The following is a 20,885-nucleotide window of genomic DNA, read 5'->3' on the forward strand; positions in this document are numbered from 1 at the left end:
GAGACTCCGTCTCAAAAAAAAAAAAAAATTAGCTGAGTGTGGTAGTGTACACCTGTAGTCTTAGCTATTTTGGAGGCTTAGGTGGGAGTATCTCGTAAGCCTGGGAGGTTGGAACTCCATGAGACGTGATTGTGCCACTGCACTCCATCCTGGGTGACAGAGTGAGACCCTGTCTAAAATATTTTTTTTTTCCTTTTGAACTGGTCAGATTCTTTAGAGCTGTTTTTCTTTTTCTTTTTTTTTTTTGTTTGAGACGGAATCTTGCTCTGTCGCCCAGGCTGGAGTGCAGTGGCCGGATCTCAGCTCACTGCAAGCTCCACCTCCTGGGTTTACGCCATTCTCCTGCCTCAGCCTCCCGAGCAGCTGGGACTACAGGCGCCCGCCACCTCGCCCAGCTAGTTTTTTTGTATTTTTTTAGTAGAGACGGGGTTTCACCGTGTTAGCCAGGATGGTCTCGATCTCCTGACCTTGTGATCCGCCTGTCTCGGCCTCCGAAAGTGCTGGGATTACAGGCTTGAGCCACCCCGCCCGGCCAGAGCTATGTTTTTCAAACTGTAGGTCTAGGCTTATTAGGAGATACTAAAGTAAATTTAGTGGTCATGAGGAGCATTTCTTTTGAGACAGAGTGTCTCTCTGTCACCTAGACTGGAGTGCAGTGGTGTGATCACTGCTCATTGCAGCCTCAACCTCCCAGGCTCAAGTGACCATGCCACCTCAGCCCCCAGCTACAGGTACGTGCCACTACACCCAGGTAATTTTTTAAAATTTTTCATGGAGGTAAAGTTTTGCCATGTTGCCCAGGCTGATCTCAAACTCCTGGGCTCAAGTGATCTTCCTGCTTCAGCCTCCCAAAGTGCTAGGATTATAGGCATGAGCCACCACTCCTGGCCCAGATTTCTTTTTTAAGTGAAGCAGAGCAGTAGATATCAAACTGCCTTGCCCATAGTAGTGGTGAGTGGTTTTTTTCATGAAATTTTGTTTCTGTTATGTATTTGTATTTATTTGTGGGTTTCAGTTATGAAATCAAATGTATTCCTTACTGTGGCTTTTGGTCAAAAAGTTTGAAAAACATTGCTGAGGAGAAAACTGCCTCTTCGCATTTCATTCCTGGAGGGTATTTCTGGCTGCTGGCTTCTGAGGGCTGAGTAGGGAAAGAAGGCTGAGGTTCTTAACATTCAGTTTGTAAATTTTTACATATTTACCCTGTTTTCAGTACATGATTCCTGCCTTAGACTGTGCTTGGTGTCCCCAGTCCAAAGACCCTCTGTTTTACCGTCTCCAGAGAATGAACCTGGAGTCTTCTGCAGGAATGGGGGAGGTGCAGTCACCTAGCTTTATAGCATAGGGGAGGGCATCTGGGAATCTGTTTCTTAAACATTGGACCATCTTGTAGTTTTTAGCTCCTTGTTCATTTCCATTTCCAGAAGTCCTTGTTGCCACCATTTCCTTTTGTGAGGTCCTGTGATAAAAATCAAGTTGTTTCTGTACTTTCTTTACTGCTGGTTTAGGATTTGGATTACTCGGGTATCACTAACCTATCTTCTTTTTAGCTTCAAAGTTATGTTGCTATGTCTTCTCCCACTCTCTGTTATAGTGGATTTATGCCTTTTTAAAAGTCCTTTAATCTTATATTAACAGACTTAAGGAAGGCGTAGAACAAATGTATGTCGTTAGTCTACACCTTTAACTAGAAATATGAGCATTCATTTTTATTTATTTATTTTTTGAGATGGGGTCTCACTCTGTTGCCCAGGCTGGAGTGCAGTGGCATGATCTTGGCTCACTCACTACAACCTCTGCCTCCTGGGCTCAAGCAGTCCTGCTGTTTCAGCCTCCTGCATAGCTGGGAATATGGGCATATGCCACCAAGACTGGCTAATTACTGTATTTTTCATAGAAACAGAGTTTCACCATGTTGCCCAGACTGGTCTCGAACTCCTGTACTCATGCAGTCTGCCTGCCTCAGCCTCCCAAAGTGCTGGGATTACAGGCATGAGCCACTGTGCCCAACCTGAATACTCATTGTTTTACATAAAATTTTTTGACAGTTCATCTCCTGTAGTTATGCAGGTATCCACTGATTAAGAAAATACATGCCAAAAAGCTGGTGTACATTTAATAACACTTCTAAATAAAGTCACAACTTAACACATTTGAAAAATAATATATATATGTGTGAAACGATCATTCAGTCTGCAGACATGTTAAGCAAGTTGTACATAAAGATTCATGGGATTCTTTGGAACCCTTTGCAATGCTCACACTTGGCAGTGATTACTTTGTAGAAATAACTGAATATAATGGGAATTCAAAGCACAAAACATAGTCATAGTCATGGAAGGCTTTGATGAGTGAAATTTGGATAGGGGAAAGGAAGAATGTATTCCAGGGGAGACAGCATGAGCAGAAGGGTGCAAGGATAGGAGATAATGTGGCTTGAGCAAGTGGGTTGGTCTATACCTGAGGGATTTTGTTGGAGAATAACGAGTAATGAAGTTGGAAGGGAAAAGTGGCATCAGGATATGAAGACTCTGGAAGTTTATTTGGATATTATAGGCAGTATAGGGTGATGTTAATTCTTGTGAGAAGAAATATAATGATAATAGCATTTTATTAGATCAGTCAGGCTATAACCTGAGAGATACATTGAGAGAGAGATTAAAGATGAGAGAGGTTATTGAAGTAATCTAGGCATGGAATATGAATAACATTTGTTCATATTTAGCAGGCACCATTTTAAGCATTTTGTAATACATAATGTGTTTACCTTTCTTGTTATTGTCATCCTCATTTTGCAGGAAATGGGCATAGAGGAGTAGTAGATGGCTGGGTGTTACATAAAGAGATGAATTTCAGGTATATTGTGGACTTCTAGCGACCTTAAATAATTAATAGTTTTACGCTGTTGGTGGTGATGATGGTGGTGGTTCTTTTTGTCCCTCCGCACCTTCCTTTATTACTTTTTTGGAGGTCAGGTAGGTTGGGGAATATCACCTCTTGGGACAGACCAAGATAGATGTAAGAGGTGAAAAGAGACCGGGTCCAGAAGAGACATTAAGAGTTTTATTACTTTCTTGCCCACTATGTTTAGAACTTTTGAATCCTCCCTCCTCCAAATATTGGCATTAGAGAATGGATTTTTCCAATGTTTGAAAGACTTTGTTGAACTTACTCTTTTGGGGTTCTAGAAATTACCTGGGTAAATTATAAAGAAAACATTAAAAACTTAAAAAAAATTTAAGGGAGAAAAAAAGAACTTTTTTCTGTAAATCAATATTCTTGCTATTGACAGGAATAGTATATTAATTACTTAGAGTATATTAGGGTGCTCTTCTCTCTGCCTATAAGATGTGGCCAATTGCAGTTTCTGCCATGTGAAGATTTACAGAGAGCTATCTGGTGAGTATGTGAGACAGTTATTTGATCTGTATATGGTAATCATAAGATGTTTCTCTTTAGCTTGGTTCTACAGCCATTGGGATCCAGACATCAGAGGGTGTGTGCCTAGCTGTGGAGAAGAGAATTACTTCCCCTCTGATGGAGCCCAGCAGCATTGAGAAAATTGTAGAGATTGATGCTCACATAGGTAAGGAGTGGAGGAAAGCTGTTCTGTAGGACCTGGTCTGGGTTAATTAGTCCTCTTATGATGTTCCAAGGAAGGTTTATGAAATGAACACATTATCCCCTTGTTCGCTATTGTTTTCCAGGCAGTAGGCCAGAATGCATAAATGTAGGAGTAGGGGGCTGTTGCAGGGCTCATTTATGTTTAACCTACTCCCAGAAGTACCTTTCCCCTCAAATTTAGACTTGGTAAATGTGATGGTTGTTGAAATATGCAAAGGTTGAATCATAGGCCAGCTCCTTACGATGGTTGGGTCTTTACTGATGCATAATATTTGCTCTAGTAGGAGGCCACTAGAGCACAGGATTATGTATGGGAAGCTGGAGTGTCCATTGAGAAAAGAGGAATTCTCAAAGATCTTTGGAGTGACTACAAGTTATAAGAATAATATACACTTGACTACATCAGTCTTCCTCCTTTGTTTTCAGATTATCTTTGTATTCCTTGTTCCCTCTACCCACTTTTTTGGTCTTTAATTCCCCTACCTTGACTTCTGACATCATTGTATAATAGTATTACAGGGTGAGTAGTTCTACTTACTTATAGAATGGCATTTTGTTTGGCTATCCAAATTTTCTTAACCTGTCTAGTCATCTAATTAATGAAGCATTGGTAAAATAATTAATATGCTTGAAGGCATTAGAACCAAATGCCATGGTGACTCTGGAAGCTTGATACTATCTCTTTCATAGATATAGAAACTGAGATTTTATCTTTTAAGATTGGAACATTGTGTCTGCTTTAACTCGAGTCACTTGTCTTTTGAAGGTAGCTCAGTGTCACTACATTCAACAAATTGAGAGCCTACAATGTGCCAGACATTATGGTAGATACTAGGAAATAGAAAGGAATAAGACATAGTCCTTGTTTTCCAGGAGCATACGGTCTAATTGTGGTGGTGGACATGTAAGTAAGTCAATGCAATTAAGTGACAAAAGTATTAAGAAAGACTCTAGTGTGTTCTCAGTAGGAGTACAAAGGAAGAAATAATTAGTTTTGCCTGGAGTCAGTGGTAGTGGGGCTTTCAGAAAAGGATTCCATGAAAGTGATTTTGAACTGAGTTTAATTCTGAAAGATAAGTGTACACAAGGCAAACAAGTGTCTGGGTATAGCAAGGGAGAGCATTCTAGTCAGAGGGAATAGAAATGACTGAAGTCGTCGTGGTGTAAAATATAAAATACCATAGCACAAGCAGTTTTGTGGAACTGGGACATGAACTGCAGCAACAGGTGAGTCAGTCAGAGAGTGGAATTCCTTTTTTACCACACCAAAGGCTTCAGTGTAATCCTTTTGCAAGGATGGGAAAGGTTTTAAGCAATGAGGTAATAGGATCCCATTACAATTTTAGAAAGGCCATTCTGATAATGATATTAAAGGTAGACTAGAGGCAGGGAGGCCAGTTAAAAACTTGTAATAGTCCAAACAAAGAGATGGTGGAGGTTTTAACTAACACAGTAGCCGGAGAATGGAGAGGAAGATAGAAATTGACAGAACTTGTGATCTGATTGGTTGTGAGGGCCAACGAAGAAGACGGGGTCTAGAAGGGAAATGAGTGTGTGATGTGTCCAAGTAGATATATTAAGGAAGTTATTTGGCTTTATATGTCTGAAACTGGGGAGAGAAACTTAGGCTGGAGATTTAGATTTGAGTCGTGGTGCGTAAAATAACAGTTATAGCCATAATTGTGGCGGCTTGGCCATCAGGCAGACTCTCTCTGATATAACTAGTTGTTTTGTGTTTGGGACAGAGAGGCAAAAGGCTTTTGATTTATTCGAGTGTCCTCCACTGTAGTCCATAGTGAGGTGATTTTCTTTTCTCTTCTCCCAGGTTGGGACATTCGTGTTTGCTTAGTTTGAAAATGTATCATCATCTACAAAGAGTGCTAAAGGGATGCTTAGGGATGTAATATGTGGAAATTCATGTTTGTTTAGCTGCTTTTCTCTGGACTTATTTTTATCATCTGGACTTCTGTGTCATTGTGGATGGTTTTTTGTTTCTAACATCGTTAATACTTGGGTTCAGGGCAGATCATTTCCTGTCTAAACTCTCGGGTATAAAATGCCATGGGATAGCTGAATGGCTGCCATGGTTCCACTCCAGAATTTCAGGATTTCCTGAGTGAATGAAAGAGTTCTACAAGGATTTGGCCACTGGGTTACTGTCGCTTTTACATTGCAGGTTGTGCCATGAGTGGGCTAATTGCTGATGCTAAGACTTTAATTGATAAAGCCAGAGTGGAGACACAGGTAAAATTGGCATTATCTCCCTTTTACCAGGATGCTTGAGTTCCTTGTTTAGTGATTATGTAGCTGCCTGGGCTATACTGCAGGTATCTGTGTCAATATTAGATGTGGCTCTTGGGAATAATTTTGGGTAGAATTCCCAGTTAGAACTTTCTGAGGCTTGGAGTTTAGCTGTCTGATCATTGCAGTTTTAAAGAGGCTCTGGTCAGTAGTGCTGACAGTGTCTTCCTTTTTTTTTTGGCTTTGCCTTACATAAAGCATGCATTGCAATGCATTGTTTCCTAATTGACTTCCTGTGGGAGCATCATGGCAGGAGGTGGACAAAGTTAAAGGATATTCTCACCTCAACTGCCTTTGTTGCCAGGCTTGCAAATAACAGCCCTCCTCTGGTGAGTAATAACTTGTACCAGCTGACAAATACTGGTCAGGGATACTGTTTTTTTTGTTTTTTTAAACTTTGTAGCTGCTGCTTGGAGATAGGCTAGTAAGAAAAATATATCACATGGTAAATTTTTTGCACTTACTTGCAAGTTTGCTGTCTGTACTTATGTAAGAATAAGTCATTTAACCTAAACATCAACAGAATAAGCTAGAGTCTTTGAGGGAAAGAGGCACTTTTAGTTTTTGACAAGAGTAAACTTGGTGTTTTCAGGGCATAGCCCTCTTTTTCAAGGCAATAATTCTCTTGTTCGTCGTTGCTTACAGTCCTTGTGATAATGTTTATTTCCAGAGCTATTTCTCTTCCTCTCATGTACTCCCAAGTACTCAGGGTTAATGTTAATTAAGAAAAACACATTTGAGCCTTCAGTTTCCAATCCCAGTTTAAAGGAATGTGCGTAGGGAGATAGTGGGCTGCCTCAATGTCCTTATTAGAAGGGTGTACCATGGTTTGCTCTTCTTCTAGAACCACTGGTTCACCTACAATGAGACAATGACAGTGGAGAGTGTGACCCAAGCTGTGTCCAATCTGGCTCTCCAGTTTGGAGAAGAAGATGCAGATCCAGGTGCCATGGTGAGTGTGATACTTGTGTCGAGTTTTTTTTATTGTTCTGTGGGACTTAGGACATTTGTCCTGTAAACATAACATTCCCAGCCCCTCTCACTCCTTACTTCATAGCCATTTATCTTAATATCTCTTACTTTTTGGTTCTAGTCTCGTCCCTTTGGAGTAGCATTGTTATTTGGAGGAGTTGATGAGAAAGGACCTCAGCTGTAAGTACCATTTTGTAATTTTCCCCCATGCTTTTGCGGGGAGTTATTTTAATTTGGGGTGGGGACTGAGAATATTATTGTAGACTGTTAGCCAGGTATTAGCACACACCTGTAGTCCCAGCTACTAGAAGGCTGAGGCAGGAGGATCTCTTGAGCCTGGGAGTTGTTATCCAGGCTGTAGTGAGCTTATGATTATGTCACTGCACTCCAGCCTGGATAACAGAGTCAGACCCCATCTCTTTAAAAAATATATTTAAAAAAGATTATTGTAAAAAGGGCTATTGTAGAGTGTGTGTGTGTGTATATATATGTGGCTTCTAATACTAAAGTTTAGTGATTCTATGCTGTTTGCCCAAATTTGGGGATTCCATGAAGAATTCCCCTATTGGAACCAGTGCTAATTCTGGAAGGAATTAGAAGTAACTTGTTACTATAGTCAGGGTATATTTTAGAGCTTTGCTCTGGAATGTTGATCTGATCCTCATCCTCAGATATTTCTAAGATAGGCATAAACAAGTACCATATTTATACATACTATACTTCTGAATCCCTAAGGAAGTTGCTGATTTTTTTAAACACTTTCTAAAATGTCTGGTTTCTCCAGACAGAATGTCTTTTAGATCTGTGCCTCAATATTTTTTTTTTCTTTTTTTTTTTTGAGACGGAGTCTTGCTCTGTCGCCCAGACTGGAGTGCAGTGGCCGGATCTCAGCTCACTGCAAGCTCCACCTCCTGGGTTTACGCCATTCTCCTGCCTCAGCCTCCCGAGCAGCTGGGACTACAGGCGCCTGCCACCTCGCCCAGCTAGTTTTTTTGTATTTTTTTAGTAGAGACGGGGTTTCACCGTGTTAGCCAGGATGGTCTCGATCTCCTGACTTCATGATCCGCCCGTCTCGGCCTTCCAAAGTGCTGGGATTACAGGCTTGAGCCACTGCGCCCGGCCGCCTCAATATTTCAGTGGTGTCTCCTGGCTCCAGGGCCAAGCATTTATGCTTTGTTTTAGTGAGACGTTTGTTACATAAAGTACCACCACTCCTGAGCATTTTAGTCCTCATTTTGGGGGTTTTGCAGGTTTCATATGGATCCATCTGGGACCTTTGTACAGTGCGATGCTCGTGCAATTGGCTCTGCTTCAGAGGGCGCCCAAAGCTCCTTGCAAGAAGTTTACCACAAGGTAATTAAGTATTCTCACAACTCTTACTGTTTTTTTTTAAATCATGGTATAATTGACATATAATAAAATGTGCAAACGTTAAGAGTTCAGTTCTATGAGTTTTGACAGTTGCGAAACAAGGTAACACTTTCATCACCGCCAAAAAAATGCTCATCCACATTCCAGTCAATCTCTTTCCCTCCTTTGCAACCATGTTTATTTACCACTGTCCATTAGTTTTGTCTGTTCTTGTGCTTTGTTGTAAATGGAATTAAGCAATTAGTCAGTTTGTATCTGTTTTGTTTAACACTGTTTTTGAGATCCATTCATGTTGTACCAGTATTTCCATTTGATGGCTGAGTAATATACCGTGGTATGGGTGTACCACAATATGTTTATCCTCTATCTCCAGCTTTACTTAGCATTTTACAATTGGTTCTTGAAGCAAGTGGGCATTTGGTATTTTCTTTGTAGATGGGAAGATTTGGTTTTGAATAACTCATTGGTGTGATTGAAGGCTGCTGTACTTATTCAGGTGGTTCATACAGGGAAGCCTGCTTACATTAGCTCCTAATAATATTGATTTTACTTGTGGAGGAAATTAGGTATAAAACAGGGTAAATATGAATTTTCTACATCATTGGGCTACCTCTTAGATCATTTGGGCATTATTGTTCATAGGATATTACCAATAATATTATCTTCTAAATTAAAAGAGGAATTCAAATGTACACAAGGTAAGTCTATCCCTTTCCCCTTCTTCAAAGATTACTTTGGTTGGTGACTTTATTGTGGCTCACAATAAGGTTTTGGGTTTTTTTTCCTGAAAAAGTGTGTTCTACTTATTTGCCATTTACTTGAGTTCTGGAGATACTTGTAATGCACTGTAGTAAGATGTTTGACATACTTGCTAAATACTTTTTTCAGTGAGATAAAGGGAAAATCTTTGAAGGAAGGAGGGATTGTGTATAATTAATAGGCATCTTCTTGCCTTCTTTGTTTCAAGTCTATGACTTTGAAAGAAGCCATCAAGTCTTCACTCATCATCCTCAAACAAGTAATGGAGGAGAAGCTGAATGCAACAAACATTGAGGTACTTTCTGTTTTATTGTTGGATTTTTTTCATTTGTGTTTTTAAGCGATGAGGTCTGGCTATATTGCCTAGACTAGACTGGTCTTGAACTCATGGGCTCAAGTAGTCCTCCCACCCCAGCCTCTTGAATAGCTGGGACTATAGGTACACACACCAGGCCTGGCTAATGTGTTTTAATTTTTTTAGAGATGAGGTCTTGCTATGTTGCCCAGACTGGTCTTAAACTGGCCTCAGGCAATTCTTCTGCCTTAGCCTCCTAAGTAGCTGTAACTATAGGTGAGAGCCACTGCACCTGGCTGTTTTATTGTTTTTTATTCAGATATTATAGCTGGCATTGCTGAAGACTACATAGATCATAGAAATCACATTTTTGTATATTTAGTTCCTAAGAAATTATTAACAGCCTTTGAATAATAAACAGCTTTAGTAAAGTGGTGCTGGCAGAAGCCCGAATTCACTGAGTTAAAGAATGAGGCCTGGCGAGGTGGCTCACACGTGTAATCCCAGCACTTTGGGAGGCCAAGGCAGGCAGATCACTTGAGACCAGGAGTTTGAGACCAGCCTGGCCAGCATGGCAAAACCCCATCTCTACCAAAAATACAAAAACTAGCCAGGTGTGGTGGCACGCACCTGTAGTCCCAGCTACTAGGGAGGCTGAGGCATGAGAATTGCTTGAACCCAGGATTCAGAAGTTGCAGTGAGCTACTGCACTCCAACCTGGGCGATAGAGGGAGACTCTGTCTCAAAAAGAAAATAAACAGAATGAAAAGAGTTTGCTGCTTTCTTAAGAAGTTTGATTTGTGTCGGCAGAAGGTAGCATTCAATAAAAGGATTATGTCGTTTTGTCCGGGCACGGTGGCTCAAGCCTGTAATCCCAGCACTTTGGGAGGCCGAGATGGGTGGATCACGAGGTCAGGAGATCGAGACCATCCTGAGCTACACGGTGAAACCCTGTCTCTACTAAAAAATACGAAAAACTAGCCGGGCGAGATGGCGGGCGCCTGTAGTCCCAGCTACTCGGGAGGCTGAGGCAGGAGAATGGCGTAAACCCGGGAGGCCGGAGCTTGCAGTGAGCCGAGATCGCGCCACTGCACTCCAGCCTGGGCGACAGAGCTAGACTCCGTCTCCAAAAAAAAAAAGGATTATGTCGTTTTAAGGATGGGGAAAAATCTTGAAAATACAGAGACGAAACTAGCTTATAGAAAAATGTTGAAGGAGCGGGCGCAGTTGTCTGTAATCCCAGCACTTTGGGAGGCTGAGACAGGTGGATCGCTTGAGGGCAAGAGTTCAAGACCAGCCTGCCCAATATGGTGGAAACCTCATCTCTACTAAAAATACAAAAATTAGCCAGGCGTGGTGGTGGATGCCTGTAATCCCAGCTACTTGGGAAGCTGAGGTATGAGAATCGCTTGAACCCAGTAGGTGGAGGTTGCAGTGAGCCGAGATTTCACCACTGCACTCCAGCCTGGGCGACAGAACGAGACTCTCTCAAGAAAAAAAAAAAAGCTGAAAGAAAGAAAAGGAGAGGTTAGGATAGTGATGGAAAAGTTATAGAAGAGGTAAGGCATGGTACACATGAAAGAGTTGGTTTTGAAAAGTAAAATTCATTCAGCATCATACTGAGTACCCATTATATAGCAGGTATTATGCTGGATGCCCAGGGATACAGACACAGAAAATCCAATTCCTATTCAAGTAGTATACAGTGTAGTGCAGGGAACATATAGATAATAAGAAACAACCTGGGGTGATACTTCTATAATATCAGTAAGAACAGATTCCCGTATGTGTAACTTAGACTAAAGCATTAGGAAAGCTTCTTGGAAGAGGAGATGTCTGGAAAAGGGAGCAGAAAGGTATTCCAGGAAGAGGGGACAACATGTGCAAAGGGTTCAAGATGTAAAAATAACATTGTGGGTAAAGGAAACTTTGAGGTTTTGTCTGACTGTTGGGTGTGGGATGTATATAAGATGTGGAGGATGGTAAGGGATGAGACTGGAGAGGTATGGACCAGCTTGGGAACATCCTTTTTTAGTGTGCTAAGAGTAGACAGGAGAAAAGGAAGTAATGACGAGTAAAGATAGGTGGGCTTGGCGGTAAACTGGAGAGATGTCCCAAATTTCCCCGGAATTTTCCTGGTGATTGTAAGGTCATCTGCTGAGGGTGGGTGAATGCAACAGTAAAATTGAGAATGGGAAATATTTGGAAAAGTCATTATGGCTAGGGAAAAGAGAAGACGGAAGAGTAAAAGGATTGCTAGCCATATTAAAATCCTAGTTGAGGCCAGTAATCCCAGCACTTTGGGAAGCCAAGGCAGGCAGATCACATGAGGCCAGAAGTTCAAGAGCAGCCTGGCCAACATAGTGAAACCCCAGCTTTACTAAAAAAAATACAAAAAATTAACTGGGTGTGGTGAGCTATTCGGGAGGCTGAGGTATGAGAATTGGTAGAGGTTGTAGTGAGCTAAGATTGCACTCCACCCTGGGCAACAGCACGAAACTTTGTCTCAGAAAATAAGTAAAATGTAAAGGCCAGCCAAGGCTATAATTATAAATCAGTAATTAAACCAATTAGTACTTACCAGGATATTTGTTGACCACACTCATGAGAAAATGGATGGTTGGATTAATCCGTAGTAGGGGATTGACTAGTTAAGGACAGAAAATTAGAGAGTACTGGAGGGTATTGTTGGTGAATGTCTCACCCATAGATCCAGCTTTCATAGGCTGCTGTGAAAGGTCAGTCTAAGGAGGACTAACATTTGGGAGCCACTGCTCTAGAACCCATCTGCTTTAAGTTCTTAGTCTATTAGTTGTTCCTTGGAGCTCCAGCCTCCCTCCTTTTCCCCTAAGAAAAGGAAAATATCTGGCCAGGCACGGTGGCTCACGCCTGTAATCCCAGCACTTTGGGCGGCCGAGGCAGGCGGATCATGAGGTCAGGAGATTGAGACCACCCTGGCCAACATGGTGAAACCCCATCTCTACTAAAAATACAAAAAGATTAGCTGGGCATGGTGGCGGGTGCCTCTAGTTCCAGCTACTCCGGAGGCTGAGGCAGGAGAATGGAGTGAACCCGGGAGGCGGAGCTTGCAGTGAGCCGAGATCGCGTCACTGCACTCTAGCCTGGGCGACAGAGCAAGACTCTGTCTCAAAAAAAAAAAAGATCCAAGTTACATCTTACATCTTTCTTTTAAAGAAAATCTTTATATATACCTCCTTCTATCTAGTGTCCTTACTTTTAATGACCTTTTTTGAGATATAATTTACATACAGTAAAATGTACCAATTTTAAGTTTACAATTCAGCGGATGTTGATAAATGTACTACCCCATATCTGTCACCCCAGTCATTATATCGATCCTCCCAAAAAGTTCCCTCATGTCACTTTGTAGTCTCTTCCCCCACATTGATCTACTTTTTGTCACTATAGATTTGTGTTCTAGAATTTCATATAAATGTTTTCGTTTGTTTTTTTTTAAGAGATGAGGTCTGGCTATATTGCCTAGACTGGTGTTGAACTCATGAGCTCAAGTAGTCCTCCCACCCCAGCCTCTCTAGTGGCTGGGACTACAGGTGCGCACACCAGGCCTGGCTTATGTGTTTTAATTTTTTGAGATGGGGTCATGTTGTGTTGCCCAGACTGGTCTTAAACTCCTGGCCTCAGGCAGTTCTCCTGCCTCAGCCTCCTGAGTAGCTGGGACTGTAGGTGACTATAGGGACTATACTTCTTTCACTTGGCACGATTTTGAGATTCACCCATGTTGCATCATTCTGTTGCATTTTATTGCTGAGTGCTATTTCATCCATCCTATTTTTTCATCTTTATTGCCAAGTCTCCTCCAAACAGAACCTGTCTTATCTCCACTGCTTCACCTCTCATTTACTCCTCAATCATTACTATTTGTTTCAGCTTTTATTATTTCCATGAGACTGCTCCTTGGTAAGATAACTCTTATTTGTCAGATTTCATGGTCACTCTTTGGAACTATCATTTGACCTTTTTGAAGCATTCACCTCGAATTTGACGGTTCTAAAATTAAAATCATTATCTTTCTTAAAAACCATTTCATCTTCCCATATTTCTAATCTTGGTTGATGACACCCCCAGTGCACTTGTTATGCACATGAGAAACCTGGAAGACTTTGACTTTCCTTCCCTTTTACTCAATCATTTCTTTGCTCCCTTATAAATAACTCCCAAGTCAATGTCCCTTCTGCATCCCTACTTCCAGTGCCTTCTTTTGTTCAGGTCCCCATTTTTCCCCTACCTTGTATATTTTCAGAGGCCTCCTAATTAATCTTGCCCTCCTCCATTTCAGTCCTCATTGTGCTACTACAGTGGATTTTCTAAGCTACATCTAATCTTAATTGTTCTCCACTTAAAAAATATTTTCTGGCCGGACATGGTGGCTCACGCCTGTAATCCCACCACTCTGGTAAGCCAAGATTGGTGGATCACTTGAGGCCAGGAGTTCAAGACCAGCCAGGCTAGCATGGTGAAAGCCCTGTCTTTAATAAAAATACAAGAAATTAGCTAGGCACAGTGACATGCGCCTATAATCCCAGGTACTAAGGAGGCTGAGGCATGAGAATTGCTTGAACCCAGGAGATGGAGGTTGCAGTGAGCTGGGATCATGCCACTACACTCCAGAGCAAGAGTCTGTCTCAAAAACAAACAAACAAACAAACAAAACTTCTGACTTCTGTTGTCTGTGAGATAAATTCCAAAATTCTTTCCATGGCATAATTCACTACTTCTTAAGTCATTTGTTTAATTTATTAGAGACTTTGCTAAGCATTTTACATGCAATTACTTCTCTTAATCTTCACAACACTTCTATGAGATAGATATTCCTATTCCGAAAATCTTATTTTACAGAAGAGGAAACACTTTGAGAGGGTAGGGCCAACAGGTAAATGGTAGAGTCAGGATTTGAATCCAGGTCTGGTCTTAGGTCTTATACTTTTAACCACTTTAATGTACTGTCTCCCATGGGCTCTGACCCCCCTGTTCCCACTTCTTTTCATGTCATATTCCATGTGCAACCTCCACTCTAGCCATACAGAATTACTTTCAATTTTGCAAATACATCATGTTCTTTTGTGGTTCTGCGCATTTGCACATTGTTTCCCTTCCTGTCTTTGATTGTCTGACCCATTCTTGCCATGCTTTAATACATAAATCAAAAGTTGCTTCTCCCTGAAGCCTTCCTGGGCTCCCCCAGATCACTCTTATACATATGCTTAGCTTTATTATAACACTTACCTGACATTGAACACATTGGCATCTAGCACTTAGTAAATAAGACGGACTTTCTTCATCTTTGGATCCTTAGTCACAAGTACATGTAACTAATACACAGGTGCTTATTAATTAATTATTGGTGAAATAGAGTGAAAGACAATATCTGTTCTACCTGCCTCATAGAAGTGTTTTTTGAAAGTGAGATAACAAATAGAAAAGTATCTTTCATATTATGCAAATACATTTATTATTATGCAAATGTAAGGGATTATTTTTACTTATCTAGTGATGAGCAACTTCCTGAAGGCAGTCCTTGGCTCAAACTCTATTATTAATAGTATTGATTTGCGTTCCAGTTCTTCTGTAGGACTGTTCTACTCAGAGTTTTCCCAGTTTCTGCTTTTTAGCCCCTGTAATGTTTTGAGAAGGCTAGCCTGAGTCATGAATGAAATTCTTTAGGCCTTCACTCTTTAGATTATTGCCCTTGTATTTCTCTGTCCTCATGTCATTGATCATCAAGTAAAGATATACCTTAACAGAAGCAGTAGTAACATATTTATTTATTTATTTATTTATTTGAGATAGGATCTCACTTTGTTGCCTGGGCTAAAGTGCAGTGGTGCGATCTCAGCTCACTGCAACCTCCACATCCCAGGTTCAGGCAATTCTTATGCCTCAGCTGGGACTACAGGCACGTGCCACTGTGCCTAACTAATTTTTGTATTTTTAGTAGAGATGGGGTTTTGCCATGTTTGCCAGGCTGGTATCGAACTCCTGACCTCAAGTGATCCACCTGCCCCAGCCTCGCAAAGTGCCAGAATTAAAGGAATTACAGGCTACGACGTCTGGCCAAGAGAAGCAGTAATATTTGTATGTTTAAATATCCTTGGAATGGAACTCATGGTCTATATGGTAAACTAATTGTTTATCTATATTTTGCAAATATATTTGGGACTTTTCTGACATTTCACGTAATTGGAGATATATCTCTTAGGAGAATCTAGAGGAGACTACAAGCTTTGAGAGGAGAACATTTTTTTTTTTCAAGTCTGTTCCCAGGTATCGGATGTCTTAAAATGTGCAGCAGTCTTTCTGAATGTTACTGATAGATGAGGCAGAGGATACTAAACATCATCTAACTGGATTCTGCTAATTCTGTCTTGCAACTTTCAAGTTATATTAAATATTAGGACTGAAAATTACTTTAAAATGCCCTACTATCTTTAATTTTTTAAAAATTATTATTAATTAATTTATTATTTTAGACAGGGCCTCTTTCTGTCACCCAGGCTGGAGTGCAGTGGGATGATCACAACCCACTGCAGCCCTAATCTCCCAGGGTCAAGAAATTCTCCCACCTCAGCCTCCTGAGTACGTGGGACACAGGCATTTGCTACACTCCCTGCTAGTTTTGGGGTTTTTTTTTTTTTTTGGTAGACACAGGGTCTCCCTGTGTTGTCCAGACTGGTTTTTGACTCTTAGACTCAAGTGTACCTCCCGCCTCAGTCTCCCAAAGTGCTGGGGTTACAAGCATGAGCTACTGTTTCCAGCCATGTGTTTAATTTTAAAAACTGAAAAAAAAAAAAAAAGACACTACGAGGAAATGACATATAAAACACAAATCTTTTGAGGCAAATATGGCACCTATTGCTCAGTATTGCCTAAAACTGTGGGACACAATCAGCAGAGAGAATGGAAAACCTAGTCATGTTAGTTAAATTTGAAATTAACCATCTGGACTTCCAGTTGTTACTGATATCTTCAGCAGTCACAACTGATTTCCTATGCCAGTGTTAATGAAATCTTTTCTTGGCCAGTCCTTTTAAAAAACATAACAGGCCAGGTGCAGTAGCTCACGCCTGTAATCCTAGCACTTTGGGAGGCCGAGGCGGGTGGATCACCTGAGGTTGGGAGTTCAAGACCAGCCTGATCAACATGAGAAACGCTGTCTCTACTAAAAATACAAAATTAGCCAGGCATGGTGGTGCATGTCTGTAATCTCAGCTACAGGGAGGCTGAGGCCAGGAAAATCACTTGAACCTGGGAGGTGGAGGTTGTGGTGAGCCTAGATCATGCCATTGCACTCCAGCCTGGGACTACAAGAGTGAAACTCTCTCTCAAAAAACAACAACAACAACAAACTTTTTTGATAAGTTTTGCCACATAAACAATTTTAGAGAAAATACCTTTCAGTAGTTAATGATTATTTGTTGCAGGCAATGGTCTAAGCATGTTATATATATTAACATTTAATCCTCACAACTACTCTGTGAATTAGCTATTCTCATTGTACAGATGAAGAAATAGAGGCACAGAGTGGCCAAGTAACCTGAAGTCACACACACAAGCTCAACTTTTAAGTATTTAAATGTACTTCAAATATAATTCTAAAGGAGTCTTTAACAGAAAAAAGTACTGACTCCGTGTACTTTGCCGCTGCTTTTGTGATCCCTGTTGAAGTGACTTCAAGAAGTGACAGTGATGCCAGGCATTTGGTTAAGTATGATGTGGTGAGTTAACCTTAAAATAGAAAATTTGGTCAATAAGCATTTTTATTTTGGAGCCAGAGAGCTATTTTAGGGACCTGCTGCCAGGGAAGGCCTTGGGACAGCAGATCCCTTAGTTCCTAATGAATAGCTGCATCACCAACACAGCTTCTCCTGACCATGGTAGGGCCATCTGCAGGGTAACTGAGCCCAGCTTATTAACCCTTCTGTTTTCTTTCCAGCTAGCCACAGTGCAGCCTGGCCAGAATTTCCATATGTTCACAAAGGAAGAACTTGAAGAGGTTATCAAGGACATTTAAGGAAGCCTGATTCTCAGAACTTCTCTGGGACAATTTCAGTTCTTAATGTCCGTAAATTTTATTTCCAGCTCCTGATCCTTGGAAAATCTCCATTGTATGTGCATTTTTTTAATGATGTCTGTACATAAAGGCAGTTCTGAAATAAAGAAAATTTTAAAATATTTGTTAATAGACTGTTCTCTTCTAATAGTCTTTTTTTTTTTTTTTAAAAGAGATGAGGTCTCACTATATTGCCCAGGCTGGTTTCGAACTCCTGGGTTCAAGTGATCTTCCCGCCTCTGCCTCCTGAAGTGCTGGGATTATAGGGGAGAGCCACTGCACCCAGCCATTGTAATACAGTCTTTTGTTTGAAATGCATATGTTAGTGGGCCAAAAGGATAGCGTTATTAATATCCCTATTCTATGAAGATGTCTGTTCTAAAACTGTTTTAGTGATGCTCTATAACAGAATCAACTATATCCATTAATCCCTTGGTGTTGATAAATGAACTCTTCCCAGTGGTTAATAGATGTTAACAGCACTGTAAACCCATTTTTGGCCCTGTAATTTCTTGAGCCAACATGTATTTTTGCTGCTTTTCTTATAAGGAGATGCTACTAATTGACTATCAGAACATGTTTTGAGGTCCTTCTCAAAACATTGATGGGCTGGAATAAGCCATCAACGGTGTTGTACCAGTTCTTGGATTTTGATAGACAATTTGGAAAGAGATTTTCTTGTTTATGAAGTGAAGGACTAAGAATTAAATTAATGACCTTGGCCTTACTGGCAATCAATTACAAATCTCAGCTATATCAGTAAGAGAATTGTAAAATTCAGAAGCAGTTTACATTAGACTTTGGAATGAATGATGAACTTTCCCCATTAGAGCTGCCATAATATGACTGGTGGAGACGGTTTGAAGAATCATTGTTATCAGCCTCAAAAATTACCATGGGAAGATGGTATCAGTATCACTGTTTTATCACTGCTTAACAGATGAAGAATCTTAATGCTGTGTGCCCATGGACACACAGAATTAAGCTGTTGGGACTTGGAACAGCTCAGATTTTGTTTCAGATCACCAGCTCTTGTAATAGGGAAATCTGGAGATTTGAAAAGTGCTTGCACTGTCCACAACATGGCTAATCCATATATGGATGATGCAGAATTGATTTAATTCACTAACAGGGACCCCATAATTATTTGGTGGGCTCTGGGTATATTAATATGTAGGAAGTTGTACTATATGATGTTAATAAATTATGACTATTTGGGTAGGCTGAATTCATACTAAGTCCACACTGTAATTCAGCAAAAAACAACAATGTGTTTATATACATTTGGAAACTGCAATGACAGGAAACATTTGGAAGAAAGGGATTTTGCCCTAGAATAACACATAAGGAAAGTAGAGAACTAGTATATTTTTACTCAATGTTCCAGAGACTTCTAGTGATTTTAACACTGTTATTAAGTATAGCATGTTGATTGGGAGATTTGTTTCTCTAAAGATCACTTTGTTTTATTAAATCCTAATAGAAAATACCATTGAAAATCCTATCTCATTTATTCCTGTAACAAATATATTGAGCACCTACCTACTATATGCCAAGAAATGTATTAGCCATCGGGCAGAGAGAGCTGTTCAAATGGTAGATATGATCTGTGCTCCTGTGAAACTTGTAGTGGGCAGAGCCGAACAATAAACAATATTCCCTTTTAACTCTAGGTTAATGCAGAAATGGATAAAGCCAATGTTGCTTTTGGGAGAGGTGAGTCGTGTCTCTGAATCACATGCATTTCATAGGGGGAAAAATGCCCAGATACTAAGGAATAGCTCAGCCTATCTCCGTTGGCCTCAGCTTAAATTGTTTTCCCTCCCACTGGCTGGGCAGTGTATTTGTGTTTTACCTGGTAAAACAGTAAATTTCATACCTTCTATAATTGGCATTCTTCAAAGAGGTAGAACTTTGATTTTTTTGTAGAATATTAAAACAGGCTTTCTTAGGAACAGCAATGATTTCATGATGTGTAATTGCTTTATGTTATCTTTCTGCTATAGAATGTTTCCTGGAGAAAGGTATGGTTTTTAGTAATAAGATACATTTACTTATTTTAGTCCTGCAAATAAGGTGAAATCTTATGTCCAGTATTTCACAAAGGAGAACTGACAGTGTGACTTTTATATTTAATGTAAATCTCATTAGACAAAAATGAAATACAGTTCCTAGGGTTTCCAATTTAAAAAAGTGAAATAGTAAATGTATTCACTCAAACATTTTCTCAGTGCCATATGCAAGTTACCATGTCCTGGAAGCTGATATAGTTTGAGGAAGGAAATATATAACTACTGTAAGCCTGTGATAAAGCAACATATTAAAAAGTGAAGGTACAGATAATTGCCAACAAATTTAATAGCGTTTAAAAGTGTATTTGGCAGTTTCTCCAGGAGGTGGCACTGTTGAGTTATTTTTCTTTTCAGACAGTAAGACAATAGACCATTCATCTTTGTGTCACCCAAACAAAGAAATATTCCTTTATAACCCCGTTTCCTTCCCCCACCTAATCACATGCTACTGGAACTGACTGTCTTGTGATCTACTCCCATAGTTGGCATAGATTTTAAAATAATCTATTTTTTAAATTAATCTGATAGTAATTATGGAAAGGAACAAATTATTCACCAGTTTTCATCAGCTTTATCTTGTCAGGCCAGTACCTGAGAACTTAAAAGACTATTCTAGTGATTTTACTATCCTGCTCAGATGGCATTCAAAAACATTTTTCTTCTCACTTCTTAGTATGGTTGTTTTGGGAATATTTGTAAATTCGTAAGTCTTTTTGTTTGAAAGTTAATGTGACTGGAAGTATTTTAATGTAAATATCGGGTTGGGCGCATTGTATCATTTTGCTCTACAATGACTATACCCTCCTTTGAGTTTATGGCTAGTTTATAGTTAAAAGTAATCTTTACTTGCTTTGTAACGATTTGCATATTTTGTATCTATTTGCTACCTTTTCTACTGAACAATTTCTAGCTTTCTAAAGGGATGGAGTCAGTAAGTTTAAGGATTCAGAACTGGTTTTACCTGTGCTACGTGTTGTAGAAGTTGTATGTGCAGCTTCTGCGGTAAAGGGAACAGCGTAGGGGTTTTATTTTAATCATTATAGGTGGATCGGGGTGCTAATTTAGAGGACATCACATACTGGAACCAAACTTGTCCGAAGCTCTCACTGCAGAGTTAAGGCACTTTGGTATATGTGCATGTAGGAAATGATCATGTGTACAGTAGGCATTGGGTCATTCTCTTGCCCCCTTTTACCTGCCCCTAATGCCTAAGCTACATTCGAAGTCCTGGAAAACCTGTAAGTAATTCCGCCTTTGGCCTACCTCCCCGCAGAAGAGGAAGGCGAGAGAGGCCAAACGTGTGGAAAGACTATTCAGGCTTGCCCGAGTCACGGATGTCCTGATGTCTGTCTCCGTAGGACGTGGCCCACACCAGTTCGCATTCACCTTCTTCGCAGCAAGG

At 40.3% G+C, this 20,885-nt stretch overlaps 1 protein-coding gene across 4 annotated transcripts in view; it reads left to right on the forward strand.

Moving 5' to 3' along the window:
- The window catches only part of PSMA5 (proteasome (prosome, macropain) subunit, alpha type, 5), a 26,087-nt gene extending 8,554 nt beyond the window's left edge, over nucleotides 1-17,533 (forward strand). For all 4 annotated transcript variants that reach the window (XM_011948126.1, XM_011948127.1, XM_011948125.1 and 1 more), the window contains 7 exons: nucleotides 3,460-3,586; nucleotides 5,801-5,868; nucleotides 6,770-6,877; nucleotides 7,019-7,077; nucleotides 8,148-8,250; nucleotides 9,236-9,322; nucleotides 17,295-17,533. In XM_011948126.1, the coding sequence (XP_011803516.1) occupies nucleotides 3,538-3,586; nucleotides 5,801-5,868; nucleotides 6,770-6,877; nucleotides 7,019-7,077; nucleotides 8,148-8,250; nucleotides 9,236-9,322; nucleotides 17,295-17,372 (552 nt within the window). In that variant the 5' untranslated portion in view covers nucleotides 3,460-3,537 and the 3' untranslated portion in view covers nucleotides 17,373-17,533. The remainder of the gene's footprint in view (nucleotides 1-3,459; nucleotides 3,587-5,800; nucleotides 5,869-6,769; nucleotides 6,878-7,018; nucleotides 7,078-8,147; nucleotides 8,251-9,235; nucleotides 9,323-17,294) is intronic.
- Nucleotides 17,534-20,885: the final 3,352 nt, after the last annotated feature.

The sequence above is a fragment of the Colobus angolensis genome, unplaced genomic scaffold (genome assembly GCF_000951035.1).
Source record: "Colobus angolensis palliatus isolate OR3802 unplaced genomic scaffold, Cang.pa_1.0 Scaffold273, whole genome shotgun sequence".
NCBI lineage: Eukaryota > Metazoa > Chordata > Mammalia > Primates > Cercopithecidae > Colobus > Colobus angolensis.